The 18,271-nt window shown below is 36.0% G+C and overlaps 1 protein-coding gene across 1 annotated transcript; it reads left to right on the forward strand.

The window, feature by feature from the left end:
- The first annotated feature begins 14,219 nt into the window (after window positions 1–14,219).
- LOC124381289 (fatty acid-binding protein, intestinal-like) lies at window positions 14,220–17,090 on the forward strand. The gene is made up of 4 exons (XM_046842757.1): window positions 14,220–14,371; window positions 14,994–15,166; window positions 15,357–15,464; window positions 16,928–17,090. Exons 1-4 carry the CDS (start codon window positions 14,305–14,307, stop codon window positions 16,976–16,978), a joined length of 399 nt encoding a protein of 132 aa, XP_046698713.1. The 5' UTR covers window positions 14,220–14,304; the 3' UTR covers window positions 16,979–17,090.
- The last annotated feature ends 1,181 nt before the right edge of the window (window positions 17,091–18,271 follow it).

Below are 18,271 nucleotides of genomic sequence, written 5' to 3' on the forward strand. Positions count from 1 at the left end.
TTTTTTATTTATTGTGAACACTTTCCAATGATGCTTTAAGGAGAAGTAGAAACCTAAAGGGGAACCTAAAGCTGTAAGGAAACATGACAAACAGGCAATTAAAGAATAAAAAAAAAAAGCAAGCCCCAAATGGTAACTTATTAAGCTTGTAATGGTCATTACAATTGGACATCAACTATTGGTTACAAAATTAAACAAATTCACTCATGAGAGCTCCTGTATCACCATTTGCTGCTTTCCTTTATTTTTTTGGGAAAAAAAAGCTAGAAACAGGGAGATTTCCTTATAGTCCTCTTGTAAGTCAAATCACATTAATGATTTACATTTTTCGATGTAAAATTCACAAACATTTTGACAGAAATATTCAATTCTATGAGCAGTTATTATTTAGTTATCTGCCAGACTTAATGTGGTCTATCAAGAGACTAAAAACAAGCTCATAAAGGAAACAGGACTGATTAAGCAGGGAGAGATCACTCTATTTGTTTAATGATTGATTTTTCTGAACAATTATTTCTTGTTTAGACATTCAAATCTTAACAAAGGGAGAGGAATAATTTAGCCCTGTTTTTTTTTTTTTTTTTTTTTCTTAGCATATATTTCCTTTAAAGACATATCACAAAATGCGTTCTGTCTTATCAGTGGCCCAACCAGTAATTTATAAGAAAACATTTATGTCTGTTTCCAGTCATGGCATCTGATTATCAGTGAGATAAAGAGTGAATTGGGTGGATTTTAAAGCATACAGAAAGATTGAAACTTGCACAATCCAAACATACAACATTATGGGAAAATATAACGGTATTTATACGTTTGGAGTTTCTTGCAAGCAGTAATTTTATGATTTAGTGATTTAGTTTTTTCATACATTTTCTTAGCTTATCTAAGAAAATGCTAAGAAAATGTTTGGAAAAAATAAATCACTGCTTGGTTATCCATATCTATCTCTCGTTCACGCTCTCATTCTCTCTCTCTCTCTTCCCAGTTCAGCTTACCCTTCTCAATTTTATTTCCACTACAATCTCCGGTGTACATCTCAAGCTTGTCTCAGGCTGTCTCTGGGTTTCATGTTATCACAGATAAAGCGAGTGTACACAGTGTTAATCAGATCAGAGTTCATCAGTGTTAACCACCATAGTGACGATGCTGTGCTCTTGCGCACATTACGCCTCATGCTACTCGCATCCCAGATATTCAGATTTAATCTTTCTCATACCTAGTGACTAAAAGCAGCACAGATCTTCCAATCTCTCTCTTTGTTTCCTGGATTTTAATATTCACTTTTCCTGTAAAGTATAACACTAACTTGTGACTTTATTAAATCCACAAGCCTCCCTGTGCTAGAAATCATAAATTTAGACATTGAGAAAAACAAGGAGACTTCCGCTGGCTTCCACTGCAAGATAGTGCACTTCTCTTTCCTGTAATTGTTTTATTTCTCTTATACTGTGACAGTTTGCAATTTTATTTAGTGATAAAGATGAAAGCAATTTTTTATCAGTTTATACTTTTCTATAATATTTTGATCTACAAAAATAAAATACTCACACCCTAACTCTGGAGTTCTGCTGAGAACAGTTCCACATGAACTGTCTATAAAGATCTACTGGTTCATCTCAAGAACTACATTTGGAAATTGTTATTTCTACGTATAGCCCAGGGATTTCAGGAAGCTTTCAGGTCTGAGCACAGGGCCATCCATGTTACAGCACCCCTGGATCGCAGAAGGTCTAGGGCCCTGCTCAAGAGCCCCAAGAGTGGCAGCTCATCGTTGTTTTGAACAGCAGTTTCAACAATTAAACAATTAAGTTCTCATCAATAACCCAACAATGATAAAAATATAATAAATGGTCATTTGGTTTCACCCAGTTAAACATGGGGTTCGCTTTTTTAGTCTGGTTCCTCTTAAGGTTTCTTCCTCATACTATCTCAAGGTGATTTTTCTTTCCACGGTCACCACTGGCTAGATCATTAAAGATCAAATAAAATTATACATACAAAATATATAACATTATACATACTAATTGATTTCTATAAAGCTCTTTGGGACAATAGTACTTTGTTAAAAGTGCTATACAAAAATCTAATTAAATTGAACTTAATTTCCTTTTATTACTTAAATTTTAGCTGACATATATTAAGACCTTCTGACCAATCAGGTTTAAGTACTGGATTTATGATATAAAACAGAATAAAGCCTGTCATCATAATAATCAAGTTTTCAATGATTTTCCATTTTGAGATTAAGAAGGTGGAATAAATGGAAAAACAGAAACAGAATGAGACATTTGTTCAGATAGGAGACAGCAGTAGAGTGAGACAGATAGAAAGATGAGGGAAAAAAAACAAATAAAGTGAGAGACAAAATATGGGAAACATTAAAAGACAGAAAGTGAAACAAACAAAACAATGGCAGCAAAAAAAATGAGAATTCGATTTTCTCTGTTTTTGTCTCATATGCATTATCTGTCTCACATTTTGTCTCTCCCTTCTATATTCTTTTCTGGTTGCCATTACGTGCTTTTTACTCGATGAACGTCTGGCTCACTGTTTTTTATTTAAATTTCTCCCTCTCAGTTTGTCTTATTGTCTTTCTGTATTATTTGATTCCTGTCATTCTCACACTTCTGTCTGTCTCTCTGTCTCTCTCTAACTGAATGTGAGTGATAGACAGGGACGCAGAGAGAAAGAAAGTAAGACAGAGTGGAAGAGGGATAAAGGGTCAACATATTGATACTGACACTATAAAAACATGATCGGTAAAGAGGAAAAATAATATGAAAAAGGTGGAAACAGACAGAGAGAGAGAGAGAGAGAGAGAGAGAGAGAGAGAGAGAGAGAGAGAGAGAGAGAGAGAGAGAGAGAGAATATCCCTTTTGTAAGCAGGCTGAATGGAGGATGATGCAGCTCTAGGTAGTGTGTAATTAAGAGCTAAGCACTGGACTGTATCACAAAAAACAGGTCACAGCAGGTAATGAGAGGATTAACACCTTATTAACACAACGCTAACAATAACACACACACACACACACACACACACACACACACACACACACACACACACAAACTTTATCTTTACCTGTGTTAGAATACACTTTGCTAATACTGCATTCAACTTAAAGCGGGAAGTCTTTTTTGAAATCCATGCATTAGAGCTACATGATGGGGTTAAAATATTCAGTATATGTTAGCAACATGTTAGCAAGCTAACTGTGCTAATGTCAATTGGTTTTCCCCTAACAGTTTGCAATTTTATTTAGTGATAAAGATGAAAGCAATTTTTTATCAGTTTATACTTTTCTATAATATTTTGATCTATAATATTTTTGATCTAATAAACTAAACTGTATAGACAATGTTATAGATTCAATGAGAGAATGTATCTATTTTCATTGAGCTAAAACAAATAATTGAGCATTTAAAGGAAGATGTTCTAATTAGTTCTGTGTTTTCGGACTTTACATTGCACAGTATTAAATCAAGATGCATTTTCCAAACGATTAAAATGTGATTGTCAATGCATTTAAAAAGACATTTAGAAGACGGTTTTGCTATAACTTTGGCTCAGAATGCATTTTGAAATACACACTGAATTTTGCTATAAATATCACATGGTGTTATGATAAAAATGCTATATTCAATTCAATTCATTTTTATTTGTATAGCGCTTTTAACAATGAACATTGTCTCAAAGCAGCTTTACACAGATAATGTGGTGATTAAACATAAATATGTTCTTTGTAAGTATGTTTGTCCCTGATGAGCAACTGTGGCAAGGAAAAACTCCCCGAGATGGCAAAGGAAGAAACCTTGAGAGGAACCAGACTCAAGAGGGAACCCATCCTCATCTGGGTTGCACCAAATGTCCATTTGAAGCAGATATACAATGTTGTGGGGTACAGTGATGATGATCAGAAGCAAACTGCACTCCCGAGTCAGTGCTGCAGACCGCCGACACCAACTACAGTCCAATCCATCCTCAAAGCACCCGTTCTACTCCGGAATTACATGGAACCACCCAAGGTGTTGATGAGAGACCGTCCCGAGCTGCACAGAAGTGTGAAGATCCAAGGAGGAGAGGGGCAGGAACAGTGGTCACTGGAGCCTCAGGAGCATGTTTAACTCGACCGAGAGAGAGAGAGAGAGAGAGAGAGAGAGAGAGAGAGAGAGAGAGAGAGAGAGAGAGAGGGTGACGGGAAGAGAAGGATATGGATTATTAAGTGTAACTATTGGTGTATGAAAGTTAATGTCACTGTGCAGTTTGGACTCCGGCAAGACTCGCTATGGCAGCATAACTAAAAGGGAGAACCAGAAGGTAACACAGACATGAGGGATCTCTGGGATAAGAGACGACCCACCACACCACCGTCAACAAACCTGAGTGAACGTGTGAATGTGAGGGGACGACAGCATACAAATATACAAATATACTATACTTGTGTCCTAACCATGAGTCTATATGCATTTAGGACAAGTAACATTTAAATTATTATTTTGCTACCATTTCTGTTTCGACATGTTACACATATCAAATCAATCTGGTTAATTCATTAAAATTTCAATTTTGCAATTTAAAGCGTAAAAATATGTATGTAATTTGCACATATATTAATGGAAACTGTTCGATCCCCAGTCAGGGAACCAACCCCAGCCATTAGGGTTGCACAAGCCAGTGCACTCTTAGTGCCGGTCCCAAGCCCGGATAAATGGGAGGGTTGCGTTAGGAAGGGCATCCAGCATAAAAACGTGCCAAATCAAAACGTGTGGATAATCCGCAATGGCGACCCCTAGAGGGAGAAGCTGAAAGAAAGTTTTATTGATGGAAAATGTACATTAAATATAGAAATACACTATAATGCCAAAGGTTTGTGGACACCTGGTCATAAGTAAGGTATGGCCTTTTTGTACATCCCATATTACATTAAGTTGCTGTAATAACAACTGCCACTCTTCTGGGAAGACTTTCCACTACTTGCTTGTGGAGATTTGTGCTCATTCAGACATAAGGATATTAGTAGGGTACTGATTATTTAGGTACTGATGAAGTTGAGGTGAAGAGGTCTGGGGTGTAGTCAGTGTTCCAATTCATCCCAAAGGTGTTCAATAGAATTAGGTTAGAGCTCTATATCAGGAGATCTTCCACTCCAACCCATGTAAAGCATAACTTCATGGAGTTTGCTTTGTGCACAAGGGCATTATCATGCTGAAGCAGGTTTGAGTCTCCTAGTTCAAGTGAAGGGAAAATGTCATGCTACTGTATTAACACCAATACAATTGTATGCCTTCAGTTTTTTTTCAATAACAGTTTAAAAAAGAACCTCATATTGTGTACATTCCCTTTTTTATTATTGCAATGCAATTTTGCATATTACATCCCTGGTGGTCTAGTGGTTAGGATGCGGCGCTCTCACCGCTGCAGCCCGGGTTCGATCGCCGGTCAGGGAACCAACCCCAGCCATTAGGGTTGCACAAGCCTTAGTGCCGGTCCCAAGCCCGGATGAATGGGGAGGGTTGCGTTAGGAAGGGCATCCAGCGTAAAAACATGTGCCAAATCAAACATGCGGATGGTCCGCTGTGGCAAACCCCCTAATGGGAGAAGCCGAAAGAAAGACATTCGAAAATAAATTTTTCTACCTCAATGATTCCATAGTGAACAGCCATGCTGATTTTTACTTCATCAAATACTACTGATTAAAACCATTTTGTTTAGGAAGTTCACTGTTAAATAACATGGGATGTGAAGTAAAGCAGTAGTGTGAGTTGGAGATGGATGAAAAGGAGTGTGGGAGACTGAAGAGTCAAGAGAACAGTAGAAGATCCATGAGTGTGAGATGGAGGAAACCGAGATGAATCAGAAAAGAAGGAGAAAGAGAAATGACAAGGGACAGAGAGTGGGGGAATAAGTGGAGGATGGAGGAGAGAAAGTGGGAGATGGAGGAGAGAGAAGGCTTCTGCATGGCGCCTGGTGCCGCTTCATTACCACACAAACACAGGTGTGGGTGATGCAGGTGCCTGCTTACTGTAGTGGGTGGCACTGTGTGTGTGCGCGTGCGTGTGTGTGTGGGTGTGTACGTGTGAGGATGTACATTTAGTCAAGCATGAAATTCTAAATGCACTGTCAGCAGAGCTAAAATAAACAACCAGGTTCATTACTCACACCACACACACACACAGAAAGAGAGAGAGAGAGAGAGAGAGAGAGAGAGAGAGAGAGAGAGAGAGAGAGAGAGAGAGAGAGACTTGACTCTTTGTCAGATTGTCTTTTTTCTTTTTTTTCCTAAATATGTTTAATATATATAATATATGGTGAATGGTATTGGGACACGACTTTTCCAGTCATGTGTGGTTCTTCCCAAAACTGTTACAACAGAGTTGGAGACACACAATTGTATGTCTTTGGATGTGGTAACATTAAAGTTTCCCTACACGTGAAATACGAGACCCAAACCTGTTTCAACACAACAATTCCCCTGTGTACAAAGCTAGCTCTATAAAGATATGGTTTACATGGGTTTGAGTGAAAGATCTTCTGCTATAGAACTCTTGGCCTCAACCATGTTGAACACATTTGGGATGAATGTGAACTGACTGCAGCCCAGGCCTTGTCAACTCACCCATATCAGTACCTGACTTTACAATCACATTTGTAGCTGAATAAAGCACCCATCTCCACAAGCAGACTTCAAAATCTAGTGGAAGATCTTCCCAGAAGAGTGGTGGTCTATTAACAGCAACTAAATGTGAAATTGGATTTTCAAAAAGCATACACATTATGTTCAGGTGTCTGCAAACCTTTGTCAATATAGTGGGTACGAAAAGTATTCAGGCCCCCTTAAATTTTTCACTCATTGTTATATTGCAGCCATTTGCTAAAATCATTTAAGTTCATTTCTTTTCCTCATCAATGTACACATAGCACCCCATATTGACAAAAAAAACACAGAATTGTTGACATTTTTGCAGATTTATTAAAAAAGAAAAACTGAAATATCACATGGTCCTAAGTATTCAGACCCTTTGCTGTGACACTCATATATTTAACTCAGGTGCTATCCATTTCTTCTGATCATCCTTGAGATGGTTCTACACCTTCATTTGAGTCCAGCTGTGTTTGATTATACTGATTGGACTTGATTAGGAAAGCCACACACCTGTCTATATAAGACCTTACAGACCTAAATGCATTTATTGCACAATTAAATACACGTCATTGTGCACAATTTGATAAAACTTTCAGAACCAAGAACCATAAAACTCCTTGGCTAATTGTAGCCATAAAATACATCTATCGATACAACATCTATAGCCTTTTAATATACAGTCATGGCCACAAATATCAGCATCTTTGCAATTCTGTCATAAAATGCAACCATTCTTTTAGAAAAGTGGTACAGTTGCAAATGTTTTGGTATTCATGTGTAAAAACATTTTGTTTTTATTGGAACAACACAAAGTCAAATCTGATACAATTTCACACAGAAAACAAAGAAAAAAATGCACTGGACAAATGTATTGGCACCCTTAACTTAATATTTGGTAGCACCCCCTTTGGAAAAATTAACTGAAATCACTCGCTTCTTGTAACCATGAATTTCTTACACCTCTCTACTGGAATTTTTGGACCACTCATCTTTTGCAAACTGCTCCAGGACATTTAGATTTGAAGGATGCCTTCTCCCATCTGCTGTTTTGAGATCTCTCCACAGGTGTTCTATGGGATTCCGATCTGGACTCTCCAGCACTTTGTTTGTAACCATTTCGGAGTGTTTTTTAAACTGTGCTTTAGGTCATTGTCCTGCTGAAAGACAAATGACCTTTGGTGGAGACGCAGCTTTCTTTCTGACACTGGCCACTATGTTGCACGACAAAATTCTTTGGTAATCAACAGATTTCATGATACCGTTCACACAGTTAAGGCTCAGTGTGTTTCTCAATGCTCAGTGTGACACAACACAAAGATTGAGTAAACTTTTCTCTATTTTCACTGGTTGCAAGTGTGATTACTATACTGCCCACACCTGTAACTTGCCACAGGTGTGTCTAAATACAAATTACAGGAGCATCACATGCGGGAAACAATTACTTCTTACAATTTCAACAATCATTTTGTCCAGTCCATTTTTGAGTTGTGTGTGAAATCTTATCAAGTTTGACTTTTTGTCCTTGTTTTTTTGTGTTGTTGCAGTGCAAACAAAAACAATAAGCACGGGAATATCAAATTGTATTTTCTGAAACATTTGCAAGGGTGCCAATATTTTTAGCCATGACTGTATGTCTTTTAATTGAGAATTTTAAGCTGCACTGGAGATTCCCCCTTACTGAACTCAGTTCAAGACCTTTTTAGTAAAATCACAGAAAACCTTTATGACATCACCCAAGTTAAAATAACCAAATCAATAAGTGCTACTTTAAAGAAAATCCAACTAGACTAGTCAGGTTGTAACTGTTTTGCTGCAACACACATTATAATAAACTACATACTATAAATGATTATACTTAACAAGCTCAAATAAATATTGCTGCTCTATGCGTAAACGCATAGCAGGCACCACAGCATAACCTAAATGATATATAGTTTTTAGTATTTAGTTTAATTAAATGCATTAGCCTTTGCTATCCTCATAACGAGATGGTGATAGAGCTGCATAAACACCTTCATCTATTACACGTTTCCCCCCCACTTCTTTACTCTTTTTTTGTAAATTTGGATCCTGAGGTTTTAGAGCTTTTTTGTCATCTATAATTTTAATTTGGATTCAGCTCTCAATACTGATACACGCCCATCCTTTCTGAGTATATGAGTGAGGGAACTTCTCCGGGCGGTGGGTGCACAATCCGACCAGGTTTCGTTGACCGTGACATGATATAATAATAATGCGACCGTGCAAATTAACGGTAAAAAAAGCAACAAAAAAACAAACAAACAAAAAATATTAATTTTTATTTATTTTTTTTTTTTTTTTTTTTTTGTGTGGGGTTCCCTGGTGGTCTAGTGGTTAGGGTGCGGCGCTCTCACCGCTGCGGCCCGGGTTCGATCCCCGGTCAGGGAACCAGCCCCAGCCATGAGGGTTGCACAAGCCTTAATGCCGGTCCCAAGCCCGGATAAATGGGGAGGGTTGCGTTAGGAAGGGCATTCAACGTAAAATCCGCATCCGCTGTGGCGACCCCTAATGGGAGAAGCCGAAAGTTTATTTATTTATTTTTTGCGTGGGCAATCAAAACCAGTTTAAAACAGTGCACGTGCTCTACACTGATTGGTGTATTGCTGTATATTTGACCATTTGTTTTTTATACACTTATAAATAAAAATGAACGACTGATTTTGCAAAATGTAGTCGAGCACAAAATATGATATTTGACTTTGAAATTTAGTAAAGTTAAAGTAAAAGTCACCTCGAATGGAAATACTAGAATAAAGTACAAATACTCAAAAAAATTAATACTTAAATACAGTAACAGATTACATTAAATTTGTTATTGTCCACCACTGTTTAAAACTAAAAACTACAGAAAATAATTCACATGGCAATCATGTTCATTTATTTATTCATTGATAGAGACTCAAAGTACTTTTGTACGTCGCTCTGTATAAGGGCGTCTGCTAAATGCCGCAAATGTAAATGTAAATGTTCGCAATAAAAATAAATGTCAAATAGGCACTGCCCCCTAGTGGTAGATTTGTATTTAAAATATTTTCACAAAATGTTCAAAGTCACGCTTTTTTGACTGTCACAGGTAATCAAATAAACAAACAAACATTTATTTTATGGACCTGTTAGTTTGATCAACAGCTATATAATAACTATAACAACTTTATACTGGTTGATTTACCAGATCTTGAGCACTTTGTGAGGACACAGCCTGACCTGTACAAATTATGTAGTGAATAAAAAAAACAGTTAATATACTATTCAGCACAATTAGAGCCATGTAAATGACGTGAAAAACGCTTAAATACAGTTTTAGCAAAATTCATCTGCTAATAAGCTATTAAAAGTAATAAGAGCTAATCACTTTTAACAATGTCCATTGTTAAAAGTTATATACAAATAAAATTTAGGGAGGTTGACTGCAGTCCCATGGATCTTAAATTTCTGAATTATATGTGCAACTGTAGTCACAGGAACATTTAGCTGCTTGGAGATGGTCTTATAGCCTTTACCTTTATCATGCTTGTCTATAATTTTCCCTTCTAATCTCCTAAAACAACTCTTTCCTTCGCTTCCTCTGGTCCATGTTGAGTGTGGTACACACCATGTCACCAGACAACACAGTGACCTGGCTACCTGGAGCCCTATATATAGACCCACTGACTGATTACAAGATTGTAGACACCTGTGATGCTAATTAGTGGACACACCTTGAATTAACATGTCCCTTTGGTCACATGTCTTTTCTAGGGGTACCATCATTTTTGTCTAGGCCTGCTCCATGAGGTTATTTTTTTTTAATAATTCAGTTGAAGCATGGTTGAAAAAAAGCAATGTCTGACTTTCATTGGGTAACATTCATTGAATTTTTATTTATTACTTTTGTCAGATTAAAGTTTTTTCTGTGACCATTGTGAGTTTTTCTTTCATTGACCGAAGGGTACCAACAATTTGGCCACGTGTGGAACAATCTCTGTGTGTAAGGGTCGAGGCTGGAAATCCATACTGGATGATCTTCGGGCCCTTAGACGGCACTGCATCACATGCAGAAATGCTACTGTAATGGACATGACAACATGGGCTCAGGAATACTTCCAGAAAACATTGTCAGTGAACACAATCCGCCGTGCCATTCGCCGCTGCCGACCAAAACTCTATAGGTCAAAAAAGAAGCCATATCTGAACATGATCCAGAAGCTCAGGCGTTTTCTCTAGGCCAAGGCTCATTTAAAATGGACTATGGCAAAGTAGAAAACTGTTCTGTGGTCAGACGAGTCAAAATTTGAAGTTCTTTTTGGAAAACTGGGACGCCATGTCATACAAAGGACCAGGACAACCCAAGTTGCTATCAGCGCTCAGTTCAGAAGCCTGGTATGGGGTTGCATGAGTGTGTGTGGCATGGGCAGCTTACACATCTGGAAAGGCACCATCAATGCTGAAAGGTATATCCAAGTTCTAGAACAACATATAGGACAACATTCCTATTCCTAAACTTGAGCAACTTGTCTCCTCAGTCCCCAGATGTTTGCAGAAAGAAGAGGGGATGCCACACAGTGTTAAACATGGCCTTGTCCCAACTTACTTTTAGATGTGTTGATGCCATGACATTCAAAAAATTAACTTATTTTTCCCTTAAAATGAAACATTTTCTTAGTTTAAACATTTGATATGTTATCTATGTTGTATTCTGAATGAAATATTAAAATATATAACTTCCACATCATTGCATTATGTTTTTATTCACATATTTTTTACAGTGTCCCAACTTTTTTGTAATTGGGGTCCTACATTTACAACCTAAATTCTAATATTTGTTCCATGAAATTTTATTATTTTATTCAGAACAGTTTATTCTCTTAATATTATAGCGTTTTTCTTGGCTGCATTGCTTCCAGTATCTGTATGTGGTTATTTTGTCTAATCAGATTTTAGCCTCTATGTGCTGCCATGTCAAATTAATCTGTCCAGGGCCTTCAAAATCAGTAGTGCTGGCCGATGTGCCTTAAACTATATTAGCAATGTATTTGTTTCTTTCAAAAATCAGATTTCAAATTTGCCTCACAGGGCCAGCTAGCTGGCCCAGAATAGCGATGGTCAGAGGGAAACTGATGGAGGAAGAGAAATGTTTTTGCTTATATAATGTTATTTCATGTTAATTTATATTCAAGTTCAAGTTGATTTCTATAGCCCTTTTCAAAATTGACAATGGAGAAAGCAGCTGTATAGAACTTAATTAGTGAATTAAAGAGAATGATGTATAAACACACAAACACACATTTATATTGTTGTATGTACAGTGGCACCTCGGTCCTGGGGGAATGTAATTAAAATTTCAATTATGTTCGCTACTGTATGTGGTTGAATAAAAGCCTGTATTAAGTGGTGGACCACAGGTTTGTTTAGTCTCCGCCTCAAACTTTGGGTGCATTTTTAGCATTAATAAACTTTAAAACATACACAACATTGTGTATTGAAAAGAAACTAGGATTAGTGCAGTGTCTCTGTGGCTTCTCACTCTGTACCAGAAATAAGATTTGTTTTGCACATGCATGAAAACACTAAAGAATCAATAGATCTAGCATTAGCCTCTAACCAGGAAGTGCCTAGCGGCTAATGCTAGTGCTATGGATTTTTTGGCGTTTTATGTCCAGCTTAAAGAACACACACACACACACACACACACACACACACACACACACACACACACACATTAATCGCACAATGGGGCACTAGTGTTCATGTAGTGCTATCACTCTTTTTTCTTCTTCTGGTGATAAGCTGAAAATGTGGACAGTCGAACACTTTCATCTCACAGATCATCAGTTTATATCTAAAGAGGTTTATGAGCAATGAGTTGTATAATGTTGATGGAGTATAAATTAAAAATCTGGTAAAATCAAGTAAAAATTAACAATTATTGATCACAATAAATTACAATTATATTTTGAATTGTAGCTTGCTAAATCCTCTGATTTTACAACTTACAAAGAAAGTGCTAGATTTATGATTTAGCAGCCTCACAAATAGTTATATTAGTGCTATTCTTACAAATAGTGTGTGGTTATAGCTTTAAGGACTTTATTGTTGCTCATAAAGATCTAGTGAGATATAACAAGTAAACATTGTTCTTTCTTATAAAGGTCAACAGATTCCTTTATTAGCCAAATGGTAAATTAAAAACCATTTTTTTTTTCCTAATACAACTTATAAAGTTCCTAATTTCTGCTCAGCCAATCTATTATTCTGTTAATGATTCGTTTCTTTAATTTTAGTTATATATTTTATTTTTATGGGTTTCATATTGCAACAACAAATCTAATAGGAAAGTATTTTTTTTTTTATATATTGAATTAATATCTCTGTATTGAATTTAACAAGATGATCCAGTTGCAGGTTTTACTAAAAGAACAACAATATAGTTTTATAAGTATATTTATATATGTAACATTTTTAACTAAGGAAAATTGTCGCATTTTAATTTTACATATCTAAATGTTTTATTTCGTTCTTCTTAAGACATTTAATTTCTTTAAATAAATTTAAATTTTTATATTACAAATTTCTGTTCCATTATCTACATTACGTACAATTTACATTTCCTGTAATTGCATAGAACTTCATTCTGTGCAATTCTTTATTGAAAGAAACATTTGGGGTTTTTGTTTATGTTTCAGACTGAAACTAATAAAAAGCTCCACATCAAACAAAAGAAGTAACTTACAATGTAAACTTTCCATAGCTATAAAGATATTTTTTTGTTTGCAACTATTTAATTTATTCTCGATTATAAACCAGAAAGCTCTGTCAAAGCCTTAGGACAACTGCGATATATAACTCTGGATTTAATTAGGCAGACCCTTGACCTCTTCTAATCTTGAATATCAACCACTGGAAAGTCTGATCGTTTATTATCTCATTCTTCCATCCGAAGCCTCTTCTTCTTCTTCTTTTGGCTGTTCATATTATTTGTCACCACAGCGGATTATAAGCTGATCAAGTGCCAGATACTGTCACTACTCTGGTCCTCTCTATTTGAACCTTAGACTTATAGAAAGACATTCGGCACTGCAGATTATAGAGAAGGTGACGTCTACAAGTTTGTAAATATTATGAAATCATAAGTCAAGTTAGTTCAGCCAGACAAAGGTCGCGCTAACGTCTTAATTAAATTTTATATCCAGATAAGGATGTTTGATTATGACATCGCTGTTAAGACCAGAGATTGAGACAGAGCCTGCAATGCATGTTTGGCAGTTAGAGGTTTTTAGATTTCTCGTTTCGAATCGTGAAAAAGTGTGAATTGTGCTGAATTTCCATTAATTTTCATATTTCCATAAAACTGACAAACATACTACTGACTTCACTCACTGCCGTTCTGCATTATTGAGTCTCTGTCGGTGCCTGTCAACTGTGTTATCTGTCAATCAGAACAATAGGAGTACGGGGGCAATAATAATTATTGGGCAATAATATATTCTGGGGGCAGCCATTATCTCAATGACCGTATTTGATGTTCAGAGACTACATCATCAGCTGGATAATGGACAGAGATAAAGATTTGCTATAAAAGCATGGAAACAAAGCAGCAGGCTCACTGCCATCACTCCATTCGCTCACTTTTTCCTCTTGATCTGCATCACTCTGTTTTTCTATCATGGCACTCAACGGCACATGGAAGAACGACCGTAATGAAAACTATGACAAGTTTATGGAACAGATGGGTGAGTAAAGAATTAGTCAATAACAATGTATAATTATAATTATGTTATAATTAATAATAGTAATAAAAACTGATGTCTCAAAGGGTTTAATCTGAATTTTTGCATACATTTAATTATTAATGAATGATGTATAGTTCCTGCAAAGATGTTATGTGAGATCCTAATCTGAGATGTGATCAACAATCTTATAGATGACAAAATGCATTTAAACAGATAACATAATAGAATCTAGAGAATAGAAATCCTCCTGACTGACAAGACACTGAAGCTACACCTTCTTGATTATGAGGCCACACCTCCTTTATTAGGACTGGTAGAAATAAGGACACACCTCCCTCGGGTGACAGGTCAAAGGTAGACTCCTTCATTAGGAGTGACAGGTGCAGAATCCACACCTCTTTCATTCAGATAGATAGAACATGTCTTTCAGTGGGACTGTTAGGAACAGAGACAACACCTCCTTCATTAGGACAGAGAGAGTTTTCAGTTCAGTGGGCGTGACTACAGAGGCCCCACCCCTTTTATTTTTAATGACAAGCACAATTTTGTAAAATTAGCACTGGCAACAAAAGACAAAAGTATGTGTACCCAAAAACCAATGTGTTAACATGTTTGTGTACAGGCATTAACATGGTAAAGAGAAAGCTGGCAGAACATGACAACCTGAAGCTCATCATCGAGCAGAATGGAGACAAGTTCACCATTAAGGAGTCCAGCAATTTCAGGACCAAAGATGTTGAGTTCACACTGGGGGTGCAGTTCGAGTACACGATGGCCGACGGCACAGATCTCACTGTGAGAACCAAAAGTCAATAATGAACAGTAACGTACCAATCATTAACGTTGAAATCAGTAACACCAAATAAACACTTATTTGCAGGGAATCCTACAAGTGGTTTCTATCTATACGTTTGTGCAGTGTGTAGCATGTGCACACAATACATATGTGTGTGTATATACAGTATGTATGTGTGTTGTCCTTCAGGGAACATGGGTGATGGAGGGAGAGACTCTAAAAGGCACCTTCAACAGGAAGGACAATGGCAAAATTCTGACCACCACCCGCTCAGTGGTTGGAGGGGAACTCGTACAGGTAACACACACACACACACACACACACACACACACACACACACAGTACTCACTTTTCAATACACACATTACAATTTCCCAGCATTCTGTACATTATACAGTCCTTAAATATAGCCCTTGTCTTGGCAAATATAATTTGCTGTGACTTTAAAATTTTATTACACTTTAAAATGTTTCCTATAGGATGCTAGGAAGCTAAAGACAAAGTAAAATGATTATACAGTCTAATCCAGCTGTCTGGCTGAGTGTGTACCGCTTCCCTTTTTGTATGGATTGAATATTAGTTTGGGTGGGATTAGGGTTACAAAATTTCGGGAATCAAGACTGGAAAATCTCCATAAGAAATAACAGCTAATATGGGAATTAACAAGAACGAATAGAAATGAACTGTGAATTTACAATATTGTAGATTAGCCTATAACAGGGAACTTAAATGTACAAAAGATTTTATGCAGTTGTAAAAAACATATACACTGACAATTTTTTTTAATTATTATTATTATTTTACCCAAATGTCAGCTCATTTAGGTAAAATAATAAAAATAATTTTAAAAAATTGTCCCCGCAATACAATGTTCAATGATTACAACTTTTAAAGTAAGTTTTGATATTACAGTACTTGGGTAAATATATATAATATCTATGATATAAAAATTTTTCCTAGCAAATACCAGAATGTATTTATACAGTAGCTAGCCAGCCAGTAAATCAGAGATGCTAAATGTAAGGTAGCTCTTTTTTATTTACGATTTATGAGGCCAGTTTTGCTCAAGCTGTAATTTGTTTTTCTTCTACCGCCTGCTTGCCAGCTTTCTGGTATCATACAGAAGTACAATACTGGTCAAAGATTTTGAAACGTTACTAATTTTAATGTTTTTGAAAGAAGTCTCTTGTGCTCAACAAGCCTGCATTTTTTCAATCTATTTTAGGTTGCATGCATGTCAGCTTCGGACCAAAAACTAAATGTTTATATTTTTTAGGTATATACTGTACATTTCCCCAAATTCTAATTAATTCTTATACATTCATGCTGTAGTCATTTCATGTATCAAATCAAATCAAAAATCAAATCAAATTTTATTTGTCACATACACATACATACAGGGTACGACATGCAGTGAAATGCTTTTAACGACGGTCCGGCATGAGGGAATAAAAATGGGGTAAAAAGGAGAATAAAAATTATAAATATAATAACAAAATTTAAAAGAAAAATATAATAAGAAAAAGAAGGCAGATAAATAAGATATAAAGATACATAAATTATATATATATATATATATATATATATATATATATATATATATATATATATATATATGTACATACATATACATATATATATATATATATATATATATATATATATATATATATATATACACATACACAGAAAATGTTTATGGCAGTGTGTAGTTAAACAGTTAAAGTTTGTAATTCGTTTTATTTTGTTGTATTGAACAGTGCTACAACTACGAGGGTGTCGACGCTAAGAGGATTTTTAAGAAGGCATAAAGGAGGTGTGGAAAAGGCCTGTCCAGTGTTTGAGCAGATTTTATATGAAACGGTCATTGTTGTCATTGCCTGTTATGTTCTCAAAATAAATGTAAGGATTTTTACAACTGTACTTTGTGGCATGAGGATTGATTTTTACTCTTTGCTTTGTCAAAGTTGAGGATTTTCTCTGCTTAATTTATCAATTTACAGTATATCATGGAAGAAGTGCGTTCATTTCAATCACTACTTCTCTTAACCACAAGAGGGCGCTCTGTAGCTGTTTCTTTAGTATAAAGCTTCGGTCATACGGTCAGTACTTGTACTACTATTTGTGACCCAATCAATATAATAATTATTGGAATTTTTTGTAGAGTTTAGTATAGTAGTTAAGATGTTTTTTCCCCCCAAAAGAGCACAAAATATGATTTAAATAATAATAGTAATAATTATAATAATAATAAATTATATTAATACAAAATCCTTAAATGTTGATCAATTAATAAATGTTGCTAAAGATCTACAAATATTTAGAAAACATACAAATACCATAAAATGTTTCCCTTTTTTTTCTATCTGCCTAAGTTCTCCCACACCACCCCACTGCCACTCTTCTTCACTGGCTGCACACATCAGATCAAAAACACTGTTGCTTGCCTACAAAGCCAAAAGTGGACCAGAACCCTATTACCTCAAAGCTCTTATCACTCCTAGCACTGCACCACGCTGCCTCAGAACTTCTAGCATTGTTCAACTGGTCCCACCATCCCTCAGGGCAAGGGAGATCGGTATACATCAAGACTCTTCTGTGTTCTGGCATCATCAAGGTGGTGATCAGTCATTGATTGAGACTATAGAACACTATTGTAGTCACTCTGAATAAGGGCGTCTTCTAAATGCCATAAATGTAAATATATAAAATAGATCATTCATAATTGAGGACTGTTGCCTCCATTCATTTTAAACATCAGCTGTTTACCTGATGCATAAAAACTGATCAACTGACTATTCCACCTCTAGAATGCCATTATTAGCTAAAAACATTTATTACATCGTTAAGTTCCCACTATTACATACAATAGAATAATTTGAAAAGAATAGAATCTATGTTGTATTTTATGTATGTGGTGAAATATTTCTTTAAAAAAGCAACAATTTGTAACAAATAGGTTCCCAGTGAGGTAAATCACAGTCAGAGGCTTCATACCTCACTGATGAGATCACGATCTTACACACACACACACACACACACACACACACACACACACACACTCATTTATAATCTAGTTTTACTTTAATGTGAACCCTGGCATT

Source organism: Silurus meridionalis, chromosome 28, assembly GCF_014805685.1.
Source record: "Silurus meridionalis isolate SWU-2019-XX chromosome 28, ASM1480568v1, whole genome shotgun sequence".
Classification (NCBI taxonomy): domain Eukaryota; kingdom Metazoa; phylum Chordata; class Actinopteri; order Siluriformes; family Siluridae; genus Silurus; species Silurus meridionalis.

What these genes read in the sequence shown, in the direction of transcription:
- LOC124381289 (XM_046842757.1), top strand. Translation starts at nt 14,305, where the DNA reads ATGGCACTCAACGGCACATGGAAGAACGACCGTAATGAAAACTATGAC. An exon ending in CCGACGGCACAGATCTCACT is followed by an intron (nt 15,167 to 15,356) that starts GTGAGAACCAAA and finishes GTTGTCCTTCAG; the next exon opens with GGAACATGGGTGATGGAGGG. An exon ending in TTGGAGGGGAACTCGTACAG is followed by an intron (nt 15,465 to 16,927) that starts GTAACACACACA and finishes TGTATTGAACAG; the next exon opens with TGCTACAACTACGAGGGTGT.